At 42.2% G+C, this 24588-nt stretch overlaps 1 protein-coding gene across 2 annotated transcripts in view; it reads left to right on the top strand.

Moving 5' to 3' along the window:
• The window catches only part of vegfc (vascular endothelial growth factor c), a 198517-nt gene that overhangs the window by 115888 nt on the left and 58041 nt on the right, over positions 1–24588 (top strand). For both annotated transcript variants that reach the window (XM_069940796.1, XM_069940786.1), the window contains exons 2-3: positions 5671–5878; positions 18349–18539. In XM_069940796.1, coding sequence (XP_069796897.1) covers positions 5671–5878; positions 18349–18539 — 399 coding nt within the window. The remainder of the gene's footprint in view (positions 1–5670; positions 5879–18348; positions 18540–24588) is intronic.

The following is a 24588-nucleotide window of genomic DNA, read 5'->3' on the forward strand; positions in this document are numbered from 1 at the left end:
GACTTACTGCTGCTTCTATTTTCCTGTGTCATGGGATTGCACCATCCAGCTCTTTCCGAATTAGGGTTCCTCCTGATAGCAATTCTTTCTTTGGCTTGGCTTCGCGGACAAAGATTTATGGAGGGGGTAAATGTCCACGTCAGCTGCAGGCTCGTTTGTGGCTGACAAGTCCGATGCGGGACAGGCAGACACGGTTGCAGCAGTTGCAGGGGAAAATTGGTGGGTTGGGGTTGGGTGTTGGGTTTTTCCTCCTTTGTCTTTTGTCAGTGAGGCAGGCTCTGCGGTCTTCTTCAAAGGAGGTTGCTGCCCGCCGAACTGTGAAGCGCCAAGATGTACGGTTTGAGGCGATATCAGCCCACTGGCAGTGGTCAATGTGGCAGGCACCAAGAGATTTCTTTAGGCAGTCTTTGTACCTCTTCTTTGGTACACCTCTGTCACGGTGGCCAGTGGAGAGCTCGCCATATAACACGATCTTGGGAAGTCGATGGTCCTCCATTCTGGAGACGTGACCCACCCAGCGCAGCTGGATCTTTAGCAGCGTGGACTCGATGCTGTCGGCCTCTGCCATCTCGAGTACTTCGATGTTAGGGATGAAGGTGCTCCAATGAATGTTGAGGATGGAGCGGAGACAACGCTGGTGGAAGCGTTCTAGGAGCCGTAGGTGGTGCCGGTAGAGGACCCATGATTCGGAGCCGAACAGGAGTGTGGGTATGACAACGACTCTGTATACGCTTATCTTTGTGAGGTTTTTCAGTTGGTTGTTTTTCCAGACTCTTTTGTGTAGTCTTCCAAAAGCGCTATTTGCCTTGGCGAGTCTGTTGTCTATCTCGTTGTCGATCCTTGCATCTGATGAAATGGTGCAGCCGCGATAGGTAATCTGGTTGACCGTTTTGAGTTTTGTGTGCCCGATGGAGATGTGGGGGGGGCTGATAGTCATGGTGGGGAGCTGGCTGATGGAGGATCTCCGTTTTCTTCAGGCTGACTTCCAGGCCAAACATTTTGGCAGTTTCCGCAAAACAGGACGTCAAGTGCTGAAGAGCTGGCTCTGAATGGGCAACTAAAGCGGCATCGTCTGCAAAGAGTAGTTCACGGACAAGTTTCTCTTGTGTCTTGGTGTGAGCTTGCAGGCGCCTCAGATTGAAGAGACTGCCATCCGTGCGGTACCGGATGTAAACAGCGTCTTCATTGTTGAGGTCTTTCATGGCTTCAGACGGCAAAGTCCTCCTCAGCGACAAGATCTCCATCCTCAACCGATGGTCAGAACACTTCCAATCTCTTTTCAGTGCCAACCGCTCAGTCCAAGATTCCGCCCTGCTCCAGCTCCCTCAACAGCCCCTAAGGCTAGAGCTGAATGAGGTCCTCACCCAGGATGAGACATATAAGGCAATTGAACAACTGAAAAGTGGCAAAGCAGCAGGTATGGATGGAATCCCCCCAGAGGTCTGGAAGGCTGGAGGCAAAACTCTGCATGTCAAACTGCATGAGTTTTTCAAGCTTTGTTGGGACCAAGGAAAACTGCCTCAGGACCTTCGGGATGCCATCATCATCACCCTGTACAAAAACAAAGGCAAGAATTCAGACTGATAGCAATTAAAGGAAAAAGAAATTGGTACTTTGTAGCCACTTTTATTCAGATCTTTAAGAAGAACTGCATAAATGAGAGAGTTAATCTGTAGCACCCAATTTGTAGTTAGGGAGATTGCAAAAGGACAGGTCAGACAATTTATTCGACCCTTAAATAGAATTCAGGAATGTATATGTTTGAAACTGCAAATGTAAATTTAAACCCTGATCCTGAAATAAATATTATTTTGCTGACTGTATAATAATTTGGTTAGATTGCAAGATTGACATGGGGATTGATTGAAAAAATATCTCTACTGTACATTTTAATTCTTACGTCAAATCAACAAGAGTTCACTTGGCTGGATGTTTAACTGAGCATTTCGCTTTGCATCCCTTTATCAAGCAGCTGGGAATTATAAACATTTCATCAGTATATGCAAAATAGATTTGCCTGTAGAAAGCAACATCTGTTAATTAAAACAAATTAAACATTTTGACATGTTTAGAAATGAGTCTGACAGCTATATCATCACATTCGACACAATTCTTGAAAACAAATTGCTTCATTATTTAATAATGGTCTCAGATAAATAGTCATAAGCTTGATTTGTTTTCTGCGAGAGCACAGACTCATGCTTAATGAAAGAGAGCATTTATGGCACACGTCTAACGTACACGTCACACGTCTAAAGTTTTGTGACAGTGGGGCTACTGCAATGATATCTGAAGCTGAGGTGCCAAAACGGCTTTGCAAAGTTTTCATAGCACAGCTGATCTATCTAAGATGAACAATTGAGTAATGCATAACCCTTAACCGTTTTTCATCTCCTTAAATGTGGTAATAATAACGTAAATAAAATGGGGGGCATGGCTGGCGTAGTGGTTAGTGCAACGCTACATCAGCAACAGCGACCGGTGTTCCAATCTGGCGTTCATTCTCCTCGTATTCCTGTTTCTCCCCGTCCTCCAAAAATGTGCAGGGTTAAATTTTAATTTTTAATTAAAAAAAAAATTTAGACATACAGTGTGGTAACAGGCCATTTCAACCCACGAGTCCGTGCCACCCATTTTACCCCCAATAAACTTACGCCCCCCAGTTATTTTTCAAATGGTGGGAGGAAACCGGAGCCCCTGGGGAAAACCCACTCAGGCACAGGAAGAATGTACACTCTCCTTACAGACAACGTGGGATTTGAAACCTGGTCCCGATCGCTGATGCTGTAAAGGCATTGCGCTAACCGCTATCCCAACCGTGCAGCCCATAAAAATGCATCACCCAAACAAGAACTTGTATCCTTGACCTTTAGATTTAAAGCCTGATACTATACTGACTGAGATATCTGGGCCCTATCTCGTAGGTTAATTGGGTGCAATTGGGTGGCACTGGCTTCATGCTGTATTGTTAAAAAAATTAAAAATCTATATCTCCCAAATAGATAATTCCTTTGGGTTTTGTACTCCAGGAGTACAAGACAGTTGCAATCTATGTTCTAATATTTATACACCTTATTTTCAGGGCCCTGTTGGCATCGCCCTTCCCTTAAATATGGAATCTCCTCTTATGGTTACATCTTGCATTGGTTTTACTTGATGAAGTTCCTGTGAAGCACATTATAATTTTATTTCATGTGAAATCGTTTTATATGCTCATGGATCTGTACTGCGGAGGAATGGGCTATTTGGTCCACTATGTCCATGCCGGCCTCTTTGCCCATCTACACTAATCTCATTTGCTGGCATTGGATCCATATCCTTCTCCTTATTTCTTTAAGTGTCTGGCCAAAGGTTTCTTTAACACAATGACTGTATCTGATTCCACCACCTCTGCTGGCAGTAAGATCCAGATAGGCAGCATAGTTGGTCAGTGAAGTGGGGTCAAATCTGACACTCCCTGTAAGGAGTTTGTACATTCTCCCCATGTCTGTGTGGTTTCCTCTGGGTGATCTTATTTCCTTCCATCCTTCAAAAACATATGGGGATGGTAGGTTAATTGGCGTATTTGCAGGGCATGGGTTCATAGGCCGGATGGACTTGTTATCTAAAAAAATGATATCAACCGGTCTCTGTGGAATAAAAATCTTCCTCTCAGACCCCCTTTATCTCATCTTAAAAGAAATGTTTATAAGTGCATGTGTAGGAAATGTTTCAACAGTCTGAGGCAAAAGCAGGAAAATGGGACAAGATTGGGTGGACAACTTCGATGGCATGGGCAAGATGGGCCATAAGGCTTATTATTTCCATGCTGTAAAATTCTACGACAACTGATCTACCTATGTTACCACATTCAGGGATCAATGGACTTGAGCCTCAAGGTCCCTCATTTCAATAACATTCTTTAACACTTTATCATTTACTCTCGATGTCCTGCCTCAATTGGCTTTCCAAAAATATCGCCTTGCAATTGTCAGGATTAAATTTAATCTGCAATGCTCCACCCAACTAACCATCTGATATCTATCCAGATGTAGCCTTCAACAGGCTTCCTCACTGTCCACAATCCTCAAACTATCAATCATACCTCCTACATTGACCAATAATCATTTATATATATATATATATATATATATATACACACACACACACACACACACACACACACACACACACATATATATATATATATATATATATATAAAAAAATGATAAATATATATCACAAACAATAAGGGGCCCCAGCACCAACCTTGTGGTACAGCACTGGTCACAGATTTCCAGTCAGAAAGTATTGTTCTCCCATGACCATCTACCTCATATCACAAAGCCAATTTTGGTTCCATTTTACCTCCAATTCCATCTGGCTTAACCTTCTGGATGAGCCCACGAAGCAGGATTTGTCAAATGCTTAAGTCTGTATAGACAATATCTGCCTCCCTGCCTTCATCTATCCTCCAATCACTCAGCAGGACTTCCCCTGCACTATGCAATGATGACTATCCCTGTTCAACCAAGCCTACATAAACTCTGGCCCATAAAATTTTCTCCAATAATCCCAACTGCTGACATAAGATACAAGGATGAATGGAATATACACATAAATTTAAATGTAAAATTTTGGCATACACCATGCAAATAAATCATTTCAATCCACGAGCCCTTGCCACCAAATTTACAGCCAATTAATCTACATCCCCAGTATGTTTTGAATGGTGGGTGGAAACCAGACCACCTACTCGGGGAAATCCCCACACAGCCACAGGGAGAACATACTAACTCCTTACTGAAAGCATGAGATTCGAACCCTGGTCCCGACCACTGGCACTGTAAAGGTGTTGCACTGTATTACTACGTCAACCACGCCATCCGAAACTGGAGAAACTTAGCAAGTTGTGCACCATCCACAGGAAGTAGGAAGTGGCCAATGTTTTAGGCCTGTATCCTTTGTCAGGATGAAAGGAAGCTAAAATTGTTGGATTAAATTTGGAAATCTAGCATTGAACTCATTCATGATCCCAAGTGTCACTGTGTGATAATAGCTTCAATAACAGTGTCCTAGATTTTAATAATACGAGGAAAATCAATTATTATTTCAAATATCTGCTTGTGAAATAATGTGTAAAACCCATTTGTAAAGTATGAGTGATGAGAACTGTTTAAAAAACAGTTTCAAGGAAAAGAATCAATGAAAACAAAATGTATAGCTTTAATTATTATTGTACTGAAGGAACAGATATGTTAAAGAATGGGCACGACCTATGCACTAAATAGATTATTGTTTCCAATAACTGTCTTTCATACCTGAGAATTTTATTTACATCAACAATTTAAGTAGATTAAATTCTCAACATGCCTAGGCGGAAATTAAAATTCCATTCTCTGGAATATTAGTTGCAGCCCTTACCCATTTCTTCGTAGAAGTGTGTAATATTTTCTCAGGTTCATCGGAAGATGTTTTTAATCATACAAACCTCCCCAAAATGGTCCAAGGACCTTTAAACATTTCAGGGCTACCCACCATTCACACCGCAGCTTTTGTCACTGACTGTATGTGAATTCATCATATCCTTGTCGTGCGCGTCGGTCGGAATAGTCTATCTTTCTGTCATTAGGCATGGGTTCAACTGGATTGTTACTTGCTCAACTGACGCTCTGCGTATTCCTTACCAGGGTCATATGAGCAGTGAGCTGGAGCAGCAGTTACGGTCGGTATCCAGTGTGGATGAGCTCATGGCGATTTTTTACCCTGAGCACTGGAAAATGCTGAAATGCCAATCAATGAAAGGGTGGCCACAGTACAGGGAGTCTGGACTTGCCACAGTCGTGGAAGAGCCTGTGACATTTGCGGCAACTTTTTACAACCCTGAGATCCTAAAAAGTAAGTCATCCCCTTCAAGGTGAACTTTTCTTCTCTAGTCTGTCAAACTTTGGAATGAAATGTTTGTAATTTCAAAGTGCCTTTCAATAATATAATCAAGGTTCTGAAGGTTCTATCCACAAATAAACGTGTATTCAACTGAACAAAATTTTCAGGTAACTATTGAAATTTTTAAAAAGTCACTTCTTGAGCTGCTGAGTATTCTCAGCAGGGTCGATTTCAGATTTCTGAAGGGCTGAGAATTTTGGAAAGGCTGAGAATTTCGGAAGGGCTGAGAGCAGATTGACCCTGACACAAGTTAAAAAACATAAATTGCTGGAGAAACTCAGCTGATCAAACAGTGTCCTTTATGCAACTACAGTAACAGTACATATCTTCCCCCCCCCTTCCCTTTCCCCTCCACCCACCCAGCCATCCCTCCTTCCCCTGATTGTTGCTGACCCCTCCCTCCCTTCTCCACCTATCATATCCTGCCATTGGTTCCCTTTCTCACGCCCATCCTTTCGTTAGGATCCCTGCTAGCATTCTTCCATACCTTGATGAAGGAGGGCTCAAGGCCGAAGCGTTGGTTATGCATCTTCGCCTTTGCTACATAAAGGGCACTGTTTGACCAGCTGAGCTTATCCAGCATTTTGTGTTTTTACTTCAACCAGTGTCCAGATTTTTGTGATTTACTTCTGTCCCTGACGCAAGTCCAGAATTTGGGGTGGGTGGCCCACAGCAAAACGAACACAAATCCCAATTGAATGCTCACTCCAAAACGCAACACGCGGGGAGGGGAGGTGGGTTTGGAGTGAGGCTTTTGAAAAATATCTTGACAGCTAAATAAACCACACCCATGTCCTGAGGCAAATGTCAAAGCTCATGATAATGATGAATATTTCCAAAGTTCAAAAACATTACGGAATCACTAAAATTTAACCAATGTGGTATGTTTGTGAGTGATTTCAAATCAGACAGTCATTAAACCATACTTTGCAGACTCAAGCCCTTCGACTCAACATGGCCATGTCAATCATCTTGCCATCGATACCAATCCCATTTGTCCACATTAGGGTCATAATGCAGAATGTGTAGAGAAACTCAAGATGCAGAATGTACAATAGGTTTATTGATTCAACCAACTACAATGTGAATGTGCACATTTGTCAGAATTATACTTTAATGAGACTATTTTTTTCATATACACATTATTTTAGGATATAAATATGTATTTACGTTTTTTTTAATTGAGACATACAGCACGATAATGGGCTCTTTGGACCCATGAGGCCTGTACTGCCCAGCTGCCCCATTGACTCATATATTTTGAAGGGTGGGAGTAAAGTAAACCACCCGGAGGAAACCCATGCAGACTCGGGGAGAATGTACAAACTCCTTACAGACAGCGCCAGATTCAAACCCTGGTTGCTGGCGCTGTAATAGCATCGCACTAATGACTACACTAATCCTGCTGCCCTTTATCTTTGAATACCCATCAATTAATGGCACAACTTTTCTGAGTCGCTTTTTGTTTGAGGAAGCGTTCACTTTAGAAGATTCTCATGCTGATTCTTCCACAATTTGGGTTACAGTGAGGTTCAGCCTGTAGAACTGCTGCTTCACAGCTTCAGTGATCAGGGTTCAGTTCTGATCTTGGGTACTGATTATGCAGTTTGCATATCCTTCTGCGTGGGTTTCCAATTCGATTCTATCCCTCATCCCGAAGATGTGTATGTTAGTTGTTAATGACCCTGAATTTGAGCTGTGTCTCTTTATGGGTCTATAGTCAGATTTTCTGCTCTCTCACTCCATACCCTTTGATGCTTTCTGTTTCCAGAAAACATGGGATGTTCCCAATAATGGGAAAATCCAGAACCCAGGGCCATGGTTTGAGGATAATAGGCAACCATTTAGGACCGAGATGAGGAGGAATTTCTTGACCCAGAGGGTGGTGAATCTGTGGAATTCATTGCCACAGAGGGCAGAAGAGGCAGGTTCATTGAATATATTTAAGAGGGAATTAGATATATTTCTTCAGTATAGGGTATTAAAGGTTACGGAGAGAAGGCGGGGACGGGGTACTGAACTTTAAGATCAGCCATGATTTCATTGAATGGCGGAGCAGGCTCGAAGGGTCAAATGACCTACTCCTGCTCCTAGCTTCTATGTTTCTATGCTTCTATCCATCTCTTACTTTAAACACTTTAAACACTATCCCCCTCCAGTAGTGGAGAATTCCATAGCTTTACCATACACTGAGTGAAGAATTTTCTCCTCACCTCAATCCCATGTCCGTTACCACCTCTCCTGAGACTGTGATCCTTGTTTCAATCTCCTGACACACCAGAACAGAAGCTAAAGCCAAAATATGTACCATCCTTTCTGAGTTAACTCTACAGGAGCAAACCTTATGTGGAACTTAATAAAGTCTTACTATCAACAGCTATTATTTGTTCATAGTTGTCATGCAATAGTGGGAAGATATATATTTTATTCATTAAAGAAACCATTTCTCAAAAGGCTTCTTAATTTTGAAGCTGTTATCAATATCAAGACATTAGTCAGAAATATATACAGGATTAGTTGTTCATGACAGAGAGGCAAAGCTCATCCCAGGAGTTTGGGCCCCATCTATGCATAAAAATGATTTGGATGAAAACCCAAATGTAATATTTATCAGTTTGCTGACAACTGAGTGTTGTCACCTGTGAAAAGGAGTCAGATTGGCTTTAAAGCAATTGGGGGTTGGGTAAATACATGGAAAATGCAGAGATAAATGCATAGATATCCACGTTGCTAAAGAAAACAGGAAGTATAATATTATTTAAATTGTTATATATTGGGAAATCTATTAGAAAAAGGTCCTTGCTATCTATGTGCACCAGTTATTAAAGGTGAACAGGTAGGTGAACCAAGTAGCTAAGGAACAAATGGAAGTTCTGCATATCTGTGCAAGGATATCAACAAAGTGTGGTCAGAAAACAGCTCGATCAAGTAAAAACTCAGCAGGTCATGCAGCATCTTTAGAAAGCAAAGGCTTCAGGCCTGAGCCCTTCGTCAAGGTGCCATCATAGTTCATCGATCCATACCTTGACGAAAGGCTCAGGCCCAAAACATTGGTTACCCTTTACTTCCAGCAGATACTGTGTGACCTGCTGAGTTTCTCCAGCATGTTTGAGTATTGCAGAACAGATTCACTAGGCTCAGTATAAATGGCTGCTTGATGGTTGGTGCAGACTCCATCATCTTAAGGACTGCTTCACCTCTGTGTAAATCTAGGGAATTTAAATTTGGACAGCTAAGAAAGCAGGAAATATAAAAATGGGAAGCTCGTATAAGTGATACTCAGATTTCATTTACAAAAAGCCAAAAGGATTGGAAAACATTTTTATCATATTTTGGTTGTGACTTCACAGTTGACATTTGAACAGCCTCCACAGTTCAGGGCTTATTAGGGCCGCGCAGTTGATGTAGCTGTTAGCGCAATGCCTTTTCAGCGCCAAGGATCGGGACTGGGGTTCAAATCCCGTGGTGTCTGTAAGGAGTTTGTACGTTCTCCCTGCTTCTGCGTGGGTTTTCCATGGGGGGCTCCGGTTTCTTCCCACCGTTCAGAATGTGCCGTGGGTGTAGGTTAATTGGGTGGTACGGACTCGTGGGTTTAAATGGCCTGCTACCATGCTATATGTATTTCTGCGTCTTATTTGGGTTGGAGAATAAGCCTCAACAATGTCCACAACTTATTAACAAGAACATTTTAAAACTGGAGTGGCAATGGATCATATCCAGGCACAGCATTAAATAATAGTATGTTCTGATTCATTGCTTAATGTAGCTAAAATTTGGTTTTGCACATCATATCCTAAATATCACAGTAATAGTCCTGAGGTGACAGGGAAACAAGGTAAAATCCTTGAAACCTTCATAACCATTCTCTCTCAACCTGACATAACCAGTACACTACTATTAAATCACTCGACTTTCTTTCCTGCAAGCAGAACCATCCTAGTTTTCTCCAGCCTGACCTCCTGTCACCCTTCACCCTTGCAACTTGAAGAAGGCAGCCAACATCATAAAGGAACCCCTGTCACCCTGGTCCCACTGCTGCCTTTGGGCAGAGGTACAGAAGCCTAAAGTCCAGCACCTGTAGGTACCACCACAGTTTATTTCCAATGGCTCTCAGACTCTCGAACCTCCCCTTGGTAGACTAATCACAGACTGCATCAACAGTACAAAAGAACTGTCTGCCCTGTTGTTTCACTATTTTTGCACTTGAATGACTGAAAATATTTATTATCGATCTATCTCATTATTTATTGGCTTTTAAAAATTTATTTTGATTTGTTTGCTATCGTAATTTTTTTCTTTACAAATACCTGTTCAGCTACAAAAATGTTGGTGCATTTCTCCATTGTACAATATGGGTGTCCAATAAACTACTTATTGAGCAAATCTACCCTTTCTCTATGTTTTCAAGAGTAGTATCCAGAATTGAGCAGGCAATGTAGCCTAAATGATGGAATAAAATGAATTAGTAACAGACACCATTTCAAACCAAAGGTCACCACATGCTTTTGCGAGATTTTGGGGGGTTAAAAATGTTCCCTCTGTGATCCTTCCTAAATATGTAAAGTAGCATCTTGCGCATTTTGAGCATCCAGCTCTTTTGAAGTAAATTGAACTGAATTTTAGAAATAGAGTTCATAAACTGTAGTTCAGAAATAATATGTGCTTAGGACAAATTTCCACCCTATCCATCTCTGGACTAGTCAGAACATGCCTTCAACAATGTGTTTGACCCTTAACCTCTCTTAACCTCACCCAGCAAGGCACTCAGTTCAAAAACATTTAGTGACTGGGAAGAGAGTCATAAAAAGATACATTACAGAAACAGGCCCATTAACACACTGAATCCACACTGGCCATCAACCATCGATTCACATTAATCCTATATAAATCTCACTTTTTAAAAAAATATAGTTAAAACCCCTGGCATCTAGCACCTATGGGGATTGGTAGATGTGGGATAAGTGAATTTTACAGTTGCTTGTGTGTGAATGGCGAACGAACAACGAGGTGCGCCAATATTAAACTTTTGTATTTTTTACCCATTTATTTTCTGGGAATTTTTTTTTTTCCGGTTGCTTGAGGCTGACAGTTGCTTGAATTCCAGATAACAGAGATTTTACTGTACTCTCTTGATTCTCATCAAGTTTCTCTAGGTTCTTCCCGTCAGCCACACACAAGGGGTAATTTACGATTTACAGCAATTCACCCACTAACCCAGAGGTCTTTGGGAAGCAATGGGAAATGGCAGCACCCAGAGGAAACACATGTGGTGACAGAGAGAAGGTGTAAATTAAACTCAGACAGGCACCTGAAGTCAGGACTGAATGTGGATTTCTGGGGTCATGAGGCCATTCCAGCTGAGCCACCATGTGAAATGCTAAATCTGATCATCCCACGAACGCGAAAAAGTCCTGTGAGATGATATAGTCTGGACCCAAGCAACTTGTGGGTAAAAAAAAATCTGAAGAGATACAGGAGTCTGCAGATGCTAGAATCTGAAGCTGAGCACTATCTATTGTCCTGGGGAAACTCAGCGGGTAGACCAGCATCACTGGGAGAAAAATGAATGGCTTTGGCTCAAAATGTCAGCCATTCTTTTTCTCCCACTGATCCTCCAGCAGATTGTGTTTAGTTTGCTCTCTTTGTGACTCCACATTGTTTCACACATTGGACTTGAATTTCCCTTTCTTGATTTATACGGTGCCATGAGGTTGGGATGTAATAATCATGTTCTTTTGTGTCCTGAATGAACCAAACTTGTCCTTCTTTCAATGCTGGGAGTTAGCATTCAGTAATTCTAAATAGAAATGAAGTGAAACCATTTCAGGGATCCAGCATAAATTATTTATTTGAAGATTTTATTTTAAAACAAGCAACCTGATTGGGTGGTTTTGCTCTGTAAGACGAGGGAGGTGGTAGAATTTGCTTCTTCGATTGAAACCTAATGGAGATTTAGTGAGTTTGGTTTAACCGCAGCGCTGTATAGGTCTATCTTTTTATTGGCCAAGTATCAGTGAATTTTACTTGGTTTAAAGTACCCCACCAACGTGCAAGTTGCCAGTACAAACAAGATGCCAAGAAATAATTTGATGATCAAATCAACATATGATTCCTGAGGGCATGAGTACAAGGGAGATGCTTATTTTAAAAGAGTTATGTTTCATGAATCATTTACCCTGGTTCTCCTGAGATTGGATAATGATTTACTTCAGATTATCCAGAGGAGAATATTTCTGATACGAGTGTGTGCATGTGCATGAACATCTGTGTGTTTGTGTATGGTTGTGGTCTTGCACTGAAATGGTGTTCCAACCTCCCTCAATAATAATTTATTTGTTAATGCAGGGTTCGTCCAATGCTGAACTATTTTTATTACTGACAACGTATTACCCCATTTCTCAACCCTCATTGGTAACAATGACACTATTCCATTCATTCAGAAACACTCGTGATCAACAGTTATAATATGTTGAGCTTCATTCAAGAAACTATTCTTATTTTATGTCCCAAAGATAGAAATAGAATCACAAGCGAAGGTTACTCAGGATCACCCCCTGGTTATCACACACCCCTGTCCGTGCACTACTACTCTGCTCTAAATAATAAGCAGATTTTTAAAAATATATTACCTGGCAACCAGGATTTTGGAAAACCTGCATTCACTGAACTGTATAAAAAAAATATTAGTTAATATTCAGTTATTTCTCCAACTCCATGATTCCATTAGCATTTCCAAACAATTGATTGCAGTGAGTGAAGCATGAACTCCAAATGCTCAAACTTCTGAGGAAAGAAATGGGGTCCTCAACGAACTTCATATCCTTGACCTCTGTCTCCAAGTTTCAAATCACAGTAACCTTTGGATATTCTGGTCTGGTTATTCGCCTCTTGTCAGGGACGCTGGGCAACATTAATGGTGGCTCTTTGTCTGCTTTATGCCAGGCAGAAGGCAATTTCAAGTAATATATGTTCTGTACCATTGGATGACTTTAAAGGAATCTTGAATCTTGAATCAACCCCAAGGAAGGGTTTAAGATGAAATGAGCTGCACATGAGCTCCAGGCTGCAGATATGGCAGCTCATATTGTGTGGCTGAGCTCCATGAAGCCAGTACTTCTGGGGAGAGGATGTTTTTTTTTTCCCCTCTCTGCAGCGTTGAAAGTGAAAGAGCTGATAAAAGTTTGTAGAATTAAGGGATGGATAGTTAGAACCTACACTCCCCGGAGTAAAAATGTCACACGCTAGAAGGCATAGTCACTCTAGAGGCAAAGAGTTTAAGGTGAGGGAGCAAAGTTTAAAGGAAATACATTGGTCAATATTTATTGAATACAGAGTGGAGGGTGTCTAGAATAGGCTGCTGCAAACAGTGAGAGAGAAAGAGAGGCAAAAGAGTGTCCCCTCAAAGATACTGAGTGTCCATGGGTTCAGCCTCTGCAGCCACATAAAGACCCCCGTTCAGTTCATCAGCAACCCGAGCTCCAGATCGAAACCTCCAATATAAACAGGAAGCATTTGGAGCCAAGACTCGCTTCTATTCCTCTTTTGTGGTTTCCGAGGTGATTAAGAGAACTCTCCCCAGCTGAGGCTTGGAGGAATAGGTGGATAGATGATTGTGACAGGTTATTCTGTCACTTATCATTCTGACGCAGATGTGCCCCTGATACATGGCCCTACTGTTCTCAGCACCTTCCTGGATGCTACTTTTTTCTGCAGGGCCCCTGGCTGCTCTCTGTCCTTCCCTGTGGCCATTAAGCTAACTTCAAAACCTTGACCTGATGAGAGATGAATATTGTGATGTGGGGTAGACCATAACTCGCTGGTTTCACACAATCAAGGCCAATGACGCCATCATTCATTGTTCTGCACCTGAAGGTACATGAGGAATGAGCTACCTCCCATTGACCAAGAGCAGATTGCCCGACTAAAATGCACAGAAGCGATCTGTGGGGTAGATGTCCATCCTTTCCCGGGATTGCCAAACTCATAGTATCATAACCACTCCTGTTCCATCCATCTCCTACCTTCAGTCCTATAAGTAGCTGCAGAATAGAATTTCACAAGTGGAGCACGTTGCTCAGTTGCACCTGTACCATGTGTTCAGAACCACCAGCAGAGATATATTTGTTTTTAATTAAATTTGTAAACATTTTAAAATGTAGACATACAGCACGGTAACAGGTCCTTCTGGTCCACGAGCCTGTGCCATCCAAATATTCCAATTAACCAAAAAGAACACCCGTACGCTTAGAAGATTCTTATCAATCTTGTCCAGGGCCATGTGCAGGAATATAAATTGCATGGATTCAGAGGGGCAGCCACACATGAAACATATGCACACCATGCTCACACTACAGGTGTATCTGTAAGCAAAGAACACAATGCTTGAGAAACTCAGCAGGTCAAATATTTTACTTTGTTTTGTAATGATACTGATACAAAACCCACATTTTGGCCTTGAGCCCTTCAATAAAATATCGGTAGCACCTATATCATTGCTTAGATAAAGAACACTGCTTCACCTGTTGATTTTCTCCAGCATTTCATTTTTACTTCAGCTACAGTGTCTGCAAACTATTGTGTTTTATGCACGTCTTTAATATGATTTTGAGGGGGAGAGAAACCTTCCTTTTTTGTTCACTCCTCCCTCTCTTGCACTTCAGATGCCTGGCACCTGGGCCATACATATGAATGTCAAAATTAAAAGGCTGTTTAGAGATGATTGGTTGAAGGGAAAAATATACAAATGCCATTTCATTATAGGTTTAGAACTGATGATAGTCAGGTTAATTAGAGAATAATTTATAACAGTGCAAGGAAAGAATGGGTGAAGGGGCCTGATGGATTTAATCAAGAGCTATAGATTTGATGGGCCACATGGCTTCTTTGATTTTATGGTCCTATGAACCATCTGTTGCTGCAGTATTTCCCAGGGAATCCTTCTATTTTATTGGTGTTATAATGACACAGACAGAATGAGTAAAGTAGTCTGTTTCCGTGTCATAAATTATTCTATGATTAGATGGATGGGCATTAAATATTTGATGTCAACAATGTATTACTGCAGAGAAGAAATGTTTGAGAGTATCTTCCACAGCTATATGACCCAAAAGGCTTGACAGGCAATGAATTGTGGTCTGTTGCAAGAGACCTGGCAGCCATCTTGTACAGAGCAAAGCCACACGAACAGCAGGAGGAATGACAATGAAATAATCTGGTGGGGCAGGGTAGCAGAACATATTCAGTGAGGAGGCTCCAGGGTCAGGGTGGGCCTCCCAATTCTGGATCACAGGAGTATTTGTGTATCAGCACCTAGTGATAATGTCCAGGCCTGGATTGTGTTGAGGAACTGTTGGAGCCTCAGTTGATCAATGTAGCACAACCTTGCTGAGATTCCCTGCATGGGAATCTGCTCTTGGATTCTGGGGTAGGTTAGACCTGGTTCAGCATCTGTAATCCTAATGTTTTAGAATAGGAATTGTGGCACTCCAGAGACAGTAATAAATGAACATACCCTTTACAAATATTTTGCTTGGTTTTAATGCTTTTAATTATTTGGAAGTCTTACACTGATTTTTCTTTATTTAAAATTATTTATAGAAACCAGACTGATTTAATTGGCCTGGAAAATGTTGCTGGTTTGTTGGAGAACTGGAGAACTGTTGGCTACCTGCTGTGTGTCCTGGTGCGCACTCCAACATCTGTGCCTGTGCACCAGAGTATACAGATATCGTGCCAGAGGTCAAATGCATCTGCACAGTTTCCCAGTCTGCTCCTGCACTCAGCGCTGTCCCTGGATCCAGTCCGTACTTTTCTCTCCAACTGCTCCCAAGTGTTTGTGGTTACTGCAGACATAGGGGAACAACGGAAAGGCCATTGCATTCTCACAATCTGTCGGAAGACCATTCTAAGAATCCGGGGGTGAGACCTTGTATCTGGCTGTCTGTGACCTAACTATCCCTCAGAGCCCACGATATCCTTTGGCAGGACCAGGGTGGCAATGAATTGGCAGTCACAGGGAACCAAGGAAGACAAAATGTAGTCGTGTTTCAGGGCTGGTTCAACCATGAAGCAGTGGCCATAGAGGCACTGAGATACAGAAACAGGCCCTTCTGCCCATTACAACCACCTATTCTCCTATATAAACTAAATGCATGAACTTATATTTAATCCATAACGCTTGCTTATTAAACCATCTATCTCTTAAACATAGTAACTGTATCTGATTCCGTTACCTCCTCTGGCAGCACATTCCAAATAGCCATCATCCTCGCAGATCACTTTTAAAACTCCTTCCTCTCTTTAAAAACCTATGCCTTCTTGTTTTTGATACCCCTACTATGGTTAAGAGATTCTTACGACCTAACCTTTCTAAGTTTTTTTTATAATTTTATTTTCCTCTATTAGGCTAAAATAGGAACATTTGTTTTACATGTGTTTTCTATGTCAGACACATTCAGATCCTTTTAAAATGTTAACAGCTTCGAGAGCAGGGTGTGCCTTCATTGGTGTTCAGAGGTGGTTTGTGGGAATTAGCAGGGGAGGTACAGGAAGATTGATCTGGCCCACACAACAATATTCACCAAGGCTGAGGCACTGGCTATGAGCCTTGCCAACTCTGTTCTGGGACTGATAGGGAGAAGAGAAATTTGTGGGAATGAGGGAAACCAGAGGTGAGTCCCACTCAGGGAAATCCAGGTCATCAGATCTGTTCCTGATCCTTGACAGATGTTTTGTGTATATTCTGCTCCAGGTAGAATATGCTCTTTCTTACCTTGGCCTTAAGGCTTGGTGTGGTGACACACGAGAGACTGCAGATGGTGAAATGTGAAGCCAAGCGCAATCTGCTGGAGGAACTCAATAGGTCAAGTGGCATTAGTAGGAAAAAAAAAGAATCATCGACATTTCGAGCAGTAAAACCTGCTGAAGACTTTGGGCTCAAAGCGTGACCATTCTTTTCCCTTCCACTGATGCTGCTTGACCTGCTAGGTTCCTACAGCAGATTGGGTTTGGCTTAATACTGAGACCTCTTTCTGGCCAATACCAGCAAATTAATTTGGCTTTTTCCAATTCTGATTGAAGGTTTCAATGTAAAATGTTAACTCATCTCTGAAATCTCCTGACCTACTGAGCGTTCCCAGCAGGTTATTCTTTTATTTTGGCTTTTTTCAGTCAGTGTCAATTAAGCACAGCTTTTCATCAAAGTCATAGAGAGAAACAACATAGAAATAGTCCCTTCAGCCATCAAATCTCTGCAGGCCATCAAACACCTGTTTCTGCATTAATCCTACTCATTTTATCCACTCCACACTCCCATCAACTCTTCCCTATATTCTACCAGTAACCTCCATCAGGAACAAGTCACAGCGACTAATGTGCAGAACCTGTCAATGTAGTGGTGAGCAGTGCCAATGACCTGGATTTAGCATTGTCTGTAAGGAGTTTGTACATTCTTCCTGTGACTGCATGGGGTTCATCCAGGTGCTGCACTTTCCTCCCACTTTCCAAAGACTTATGGGGCTTGTAGGCTAATTGGTGTATTTGGGTGGCACGGGCTTGTGGGCCGGAAGGGTCTGTTACTGTACTGTATAAAAAAATAAATTAAAAGAATAAAAAAATAAATTAACCTCCCAGTCTGCATGTCTTTGGAATATAGGAATAAAAGCAGGGGAGCCAGAGGAAACCCACACATTTAAAGGGAAAGAATGGAGTCTCCACACAAATAACACCTGTTCAGAATTGAACCTGGGTCTCTGGTCCAGTGAAACAGCAGGCCTCTGAGCGGTGCCATTGCTCATGTGTTTGGTGTGCCCAATTCAGTACTTGTCTCAACCTTGTGTTCTGTAGAGAGGACATCACTTATTCCTGAACAGTATCAAAATTCAAATCCATTCTCTTTTATATTCATTCACACAATCTGGACTTTGCCACCATTATCAGGATCCAATGTTCTCCTTAAAACACTATGTTCCAAAGTATCAACCATATCAGTGGGACTTGAGTCATGTACGGACCAAAGTGAGAAAAGAAGGCACAATTCCTTCCCTGAAGCAGATAAGGTTCTAACGATGACCCTGTAGTTTAATGATTACCACTGCCCCGATGAGCTTTCTTATAAGATAACTTGAATTAAAATTTCCTAGCTACCATGGAGGGATTTGAACTTGCTACTCAAGAGTCCAGGACTCTAAATTCTAATCTAGTGATTTAATTGCCAATATGCACACCACGCTTGAAGAGTTTAAAGCCCACGTGGGCTTACAAGTGTTCTTGTCATAGCATTTTTGAAAGTGGAGGGAGGGACTCTATCGTTAATCTCATTATGAATGTGTTTACTTAAAGGAGCTTCTTGTGTTGGCTTTTCATCCATATAAACCAAGTAGGTCTTGATTATTGTTCTGTGATATTTGAATCTGCCCAATCAGGTATTGATTTTGAGTGGAAAAAGACTCAGTGCATGCCCAGGGAGGTGTCCTTGGACGTGGGGAAAGAATTTGGGTCAGCAACAAACACCATCTTTAAACCGTCCTGCGTGTCTGTCTACAGATGTGGCGGCTGCTGCAACAGCGAGGGAATAACATGCATGAACACCAGCACTTCGTATGTCACCAAGACTGTAAGTGTAATCATTTTTGTGGCTTCCTTTACAAGATCATGCACAGTTTGCGTTTTCTGATGATGCTCGGTGTCACATTGAGGCTATTGTTAGAAGAAAATAAGAAGCAGGGGTATGGGAGTAATCCATTTGGCTCCTTATGCATTCTCCACTGTTTCGTTATTGAGACCATTCCCCTCCACATTTCTACGATCCCTTTACAATAAAGGGACTGTGCTTTGCAGAGAATCGTCTGTTCTCCATTCAGTTGAATTTCTAACAATCAGGAAAAGACTGTGTTGATGTTATGCAAGAAGGAAAGAGAGAAATTTAAAGTTCATCCTTTGTTTTCACAAGATGTCCACAAGTGTTTTATATCTATTAGAGAAATCTAATCATTGTGCTAATTCAGGAAACAATTTTGAATAAAGTGCCACAAGCAATATTGCAATAAATGATCAAATAATCTGTGATTTAGGTCAATTGGTCCAGAACATTCGGTTGAATTGAATTGAATTGAATTGAATTGAAATGTTTATTGTCATGTGTACCAAGATATTGTGAATTTTTTTTGTGTGCTAGCCAGACAAGTCACCCTCTATATAGTACAGCAGGTAGTTCAAGAATGAAACATTGTGTTACCATTAAATAAAGTGTTAAACAGAAAAATACAGTTAAACGGGGCAAGGCAACATCTTTTTCTAATGGAAGGTCTGATAACAGAAGGAAAGAAACTCCTCCTTGAGCCAGAATGTGCGTGTGTTCAAGCTCGTGTATCTTCTGACCAAGGCGAGGGGGAGGATAGTGTGATCAGAGTATGACATCCTTTAGTACATTGGCTGCTTTCCCAAGACAGCGGGAGCTCAATATAGAGTCGATGCGATGGCAGACAATCTAGGCAATGGTCTGAGCTGCGTTCATAACACTCTGCGGTTTCCTTTGGACTTGGGCAAATCTTGTACCAAGCTGTGATGTATCTGGACAGGATACTTTCAAAGGTTCATCTAGAAAAATGAATTAGGTACACTGGGGACCTGTTGAATTCTGAGGAATGGAGGTGTTCATGTACTATAAATAGTGTCCGCATGAGTGAACAGAAACCACCTATGATTGCCATTGCATTTAAAAGGTGAAACCTTCAACAATGTTTCCTTCATATTGCATTGGATTTTCATTGCATTATACAATGTAATGATTAGTCTGGAGCAGAACTTACTTACTTTTAAACGGTATTGTGTCTGTATTTGGAGAGTACTTATTTGCATGATTCTGGCGCTCAACACAAGAAAGTGAGACACAATCTTTCTAAATGATGGTTTCTTTCTGTGTCAAAAGACTCTGATTTTAAATGGGATATTAATAAGAAGAATTAATGGGGAATTAATTAAAAGCTTGAAAAATCTGACAATCTGTGGTCCCCTTAGTCAGAATTGTCATGTCACTTACATGCAATGGAGATCTCTTTAATCTCTTGCTTGTATCCCCATTTTACATCCAGAAATTGGGCAATGAGAGTTTATCCAATGCCTTAGAAGTAACAGAAAATTAAAATACCAGCAGAGCAATTGTCAGCTGCAGAATCATTAATCTGCAGTCAGGAGGATTTGAGATCCAGTTAGAATCATGACCTCAGGAGAGGAAAGAAGGCGCAGGATCTTCTGTTCCAATCTGCTCCCTGCCAGTCAAATTGTGAATGACCCTTCAACTTACCCTCCCTCCCTGCACCAAATTTATATCCCTCAATGCTTTTATATTCAAAAAAAAAATCATGAATACTCTCAGTGGCCTAATTTTTACAAGCACACAAAATTCCAAAAAAATGTACACTTCATCTCAGTCCTGAATGGCTGGCAACTTATTTTGATACGGTGACCATTGGTTTTCATGACCAAGTCCATCATCACTCCTGTGTCTAGCTCATCATTCTCATTTAGACTTTGAAACGTTACAAACTTAAGAGAGTTGACAGATAGAATGAAACTCTTTCCCACAACATAAGTGATAAAGCAGGGGTAAGCAATCTTCTTTTTTAAAACTCACATTCCACCTTAAGTAATCCCTATGCCATAGGTGCTCTGTGATTAGTAAGGGATTGCTTAAGGTGGTATGTGGGTGGAAAGAAAAAGTTTGAAAACCACTGTTTTAATCATACCTAATTGATTCGTTATATGCACATTTTCATAACTCCAAAGGAAACGGGCCAATGTAAATTTTCTCAAGCAAAATATTTCAGTAACAATTGGGTCTAGAGCAGTGGTTCTCAACCTTCCCTTCCCACTCACATCCCACCTTAAGCAATCCCTTACTAATCACAGAACACTTAAGGCTATTGTATTAAGGAATTAAGGAATTAATAAAAAGGTTGCCCACCCCTGTATAGAGCTTAACAAGAAAGTCTGCAGATGCTGAGATTGTAATTTAATGCATAAAAAGTAGCAAAGTTAACGATACATCACCAACACTTTGGACCTGAGCCCTTGGTCAAGGTCAGAGCACAAAGCAGACAGACACCTGAATAAAACAATGAGAGGGGTGGGGGGGGGGTGCATGGGAGGAGCTCAGGCCCACAGTCAGGAGGTCATAGGTGGACATGGTTCGGAGGGCTGAAGAAACCATAGCTGAGAAGTGAAGGGGGAGGGGGCATCTCTCAGAATGGAGAAGGCAAGGGTGAGGAGCTAGAGGAAAGGAGGGGTAAAAAAGAATCAACAAGGTTTCATGATCAGGCCATACAAGTTCAGAGGTGATCTGAGGAAATTTTTTTTAAATCCAGAGGCTGATTGGAATCTGGAATGTGTGCCCAAATGGGTGGTGCAAGGAGATACACTCACAAGTTTTTAGGAGTATCTGGCCAATCAGTGGAATTTCAATTTCAATCTTTCAATTTAAACATTTAAAGCCCTTTTCGCCACAACTCTGTCCACCCAAATACCTCAATTAACCTACAACCCCCTTAAGTTTACGAGCCAACCTACATCGAAACAGAATGAAAGTACAAACTCCTTACAGTCAACGCCGGATTTGAACCACAGTCTCTGGCGCTGCATTGCAATGCTAACCCTACTGCCCAGAACTGTTGAGGACTAGAAAGATTCATACCCAGTGCTGGTACATGGAATTAGATACTGATGGTCAGCATTGACGGGCTGCACTCAAATACCTGCTTCTACACTGCATGACCTCATGTCTTTAGTATCAGCCCATTCAGTTTAATCTCTCATCCTATGAAGCAATCTGGTGAAACATTTTTGAATTTCCTCCATCAAAAATTTATAATTTGTTAGGTATTGAAGTGAACTGTACATAGTATTCCTTCTGAGCTCTCTTTCAACACTTCCATGTAATTCCAGCAAGACATTTTACTCACATGTTCAAATCCCCTTAGATCTGCTTTCTTCTGAGCTTGCTAAACTTAACTCTTGCATTAAATTGCAATGATTTATGTGCAAAGGTTACCAAATCACATCTCAATAATCCTTCATTTAAAACATACACCACACTTGAATTCTTTTCTACCAATATGGATAACCTCATAGTATTCCACATTAAGTTCAATTTTATTGTCACATATCCTGAGGTACAATCAGAAAATTAGTTTTACCAGCAGTCCAGAAAGTTACCCCAGACATACTCTTTCTTTCTTCTTCTTTCTTCTTCTTCAGCTTCGCAGCTGAAGATTTATGGTGGGGTAATGTCCACGTCAGCTGCAGGCTCGTTTGTGGCTGACAAGTCCGATGCGGGTCAGGCAGACACAGTTGCAGCGGTTGCAAGGGAAAATTGGTGGGTTGGGGTTGGGTGTTGGGTTTTTCCTCCTTTGTAATTTTGTCAGTGAGGTGGGCTCTGCGGTCCTCTTCAAAGGAGGTTGCTGCCCGCCGAACTGTGAGGTTCCAAGATGCACGATTTGAGGCGATATCAGCCCACTAGCAGTGGTCAATGTGGCAGGCACCAAGAGCTTTCTTTAGGCAGTCCTTGTACCTCTTCTTTGGTGCACCTCTGTCTCGGTGGCCAGTGGAGAGTTCGCCATATAACACGATCTTGGGAAGGCGATGGTCCTCCATTCTGGAGATGTGACCTACCCAGCGCAGTTTGATCTTCAGCAGTGTGGATTAGATGCTGTCGGCCTCTGCCATCTCGAGTACTTGTGTAGTCTTCCAAAGGCGCTATTTGCCTTGGCGAGTCTGTTGTCTATCTCGTTGTCGATCCTTGCATCCGATGAAATGGTGCAGCCGAGATAGGTAAACTGGTTGACCATTTTGAGTTTTGTGTGCCCGATGGAGATGTGGGGGGGCTGGTAGTCATGGTGGAGAGCTGGCTGATGGAGGACCTCAGTTTTCTTCAGGCTGACTTCCAGGCCAAACATTTTGGCAGTTTCCGCAAAACAGGATGTCAAGCGCTGGCTCTGAATGGGCAACTAAAGCGGCAACGTCTTCAAAGAGTAGTTCACGGACAAGCTGCTCTTGTGTCTTGGTGTGAGCTTGCAGGCGCCTCAGATTGAAGAGACTGCCATCTGTGCGGTACCGGACGTAAACAGCGACTTCATTGTTGAGATCTTTCATGGCTTGTTTCAGAATCATGTTGAAGAAGATTGAAAAGAGGGTTGGTGCGAGAACGCAGCCTTGCTTCATGCCATTGTTAATGGACATTGGCGACTTCAGAGGTTTTTATGAGGCTCTAAAGGCTGTGTATGGCCCCTCACCCCAAGTCCAAAGCCTGCTGCGCAGCTCAGACAGCAAAGTCCTCCTCAGCGACAAGATCTCCATCCTCAACCGATGGTCAGAACACTTCCAATCTCTTTTCAGTGCCAACCGTTCAGTCCAAGAATCCGCCCTGCTCCAGCTCCCTCAACAGCCCTTAAGGCTAGAGCTGGATGAGGTCCTCACCCGGGAAGAGACATATAAGGCAACTGAACAACTGAAAAGTGGCAAAGCAGCAGGTATGGATGGAATCCCCCCCGAGGTCTGGAAGGCTGGCAGCAAAACTCTGCATGCCAAATTGAATGAGTTTTTCAAGCTCTGCTGGGACCAAGGAAAGCTGCCTCAGGACCTTCGTGATGCCATCATCATCTGTACAAAAACAAAGGCGAGAAATCACACTGCTCAAACTACAGGGGAACCACCCGCGGTAAAAAAAGAACCTCAGGCTTGTAAGTGATGCAAGCAAAATCTTTGCTAGGATTCTCCTAAATAGAATAATACCTAGTATCGCCGAGAATGTTCTCCCAGAATCACAGTATGGCTTTCGCGCAAACAGAGGAACTACTGACATGGTCTTTGCCCTCAGACAGCTCCAAAAAAAGTGCAGAGAACAAAACAAAGGACTCTACATCAGCTTTGTTGACCTCACCAAAGCCTTCGACACCGTGAGTAGGAAAGGGCTTTGGCAAATACTAGAGAGCCTCGGATGCCCCCCCATCGTTCCTCAACATGGTTATCCAACTGCACGAAAACCAACAAGGTTGGGTCAAATACAGCAATGAGCTCTCTGAACCCTTCTCCATTAACAATGGCCCAGACATATTACAGCAGTTAAAAACACAGTGCAGAATTACAGTGCTACGGAGTTTATACAGAGCAAAAGGCAACATTTATTTATTCAGGAGTTTGATAAGGGTGGGTAAAAAAGCTGCCCTAGGATCATAATATATTGTTGTAAAGACTACTCCAGTAGAGCTACTAAATGCCTCCACCTTTAAACCCCTCCCAGCTCGGAACTGGAAGTGACATCACCCTGTGCCTGCCACTCACCTGAGGGGCTTGTGTCTTACAATAAAGATGACAGGAGCCCCGCGCCATCTTGAAAGTGAGTGCCCCTATCTCCAGTGTGCCGCAATCCAGCCCACATTGCCGTGGGTGCCCCTCTCCTCCCGGCCAGGTGTGTGAGTAGCGGCCAGGCCCACATCACTGCGAGGCTGCTCAGCGAGCCAGATGGGCGACAGTTCAGCCCACTGTGCCACTCGACCCACTGGACCGTATACTTTGTCCTCCCCATTCATTTGGTCTCTCTACATTTCCCTGAAGCTTCTCTACAAATTCATCATGGCCTGTGCTGCCATCCTGCTTCATGTAATCTGCAG

This window comes from Narcine bancroftii, chromosome 1 (assembly GCF_036971445.1).
Source record: "Narcine bancroftii isolate sNarBan1 chromosome 1, sNarBan1.hap1, whole genome shotgun sequence".
Lineage (NCBI taxonomy): Eukaryota > Metazoa > Chordata > Chondrichthyes > Torpediniformes > Narcinidae > Narcine > Narcine bancroftii.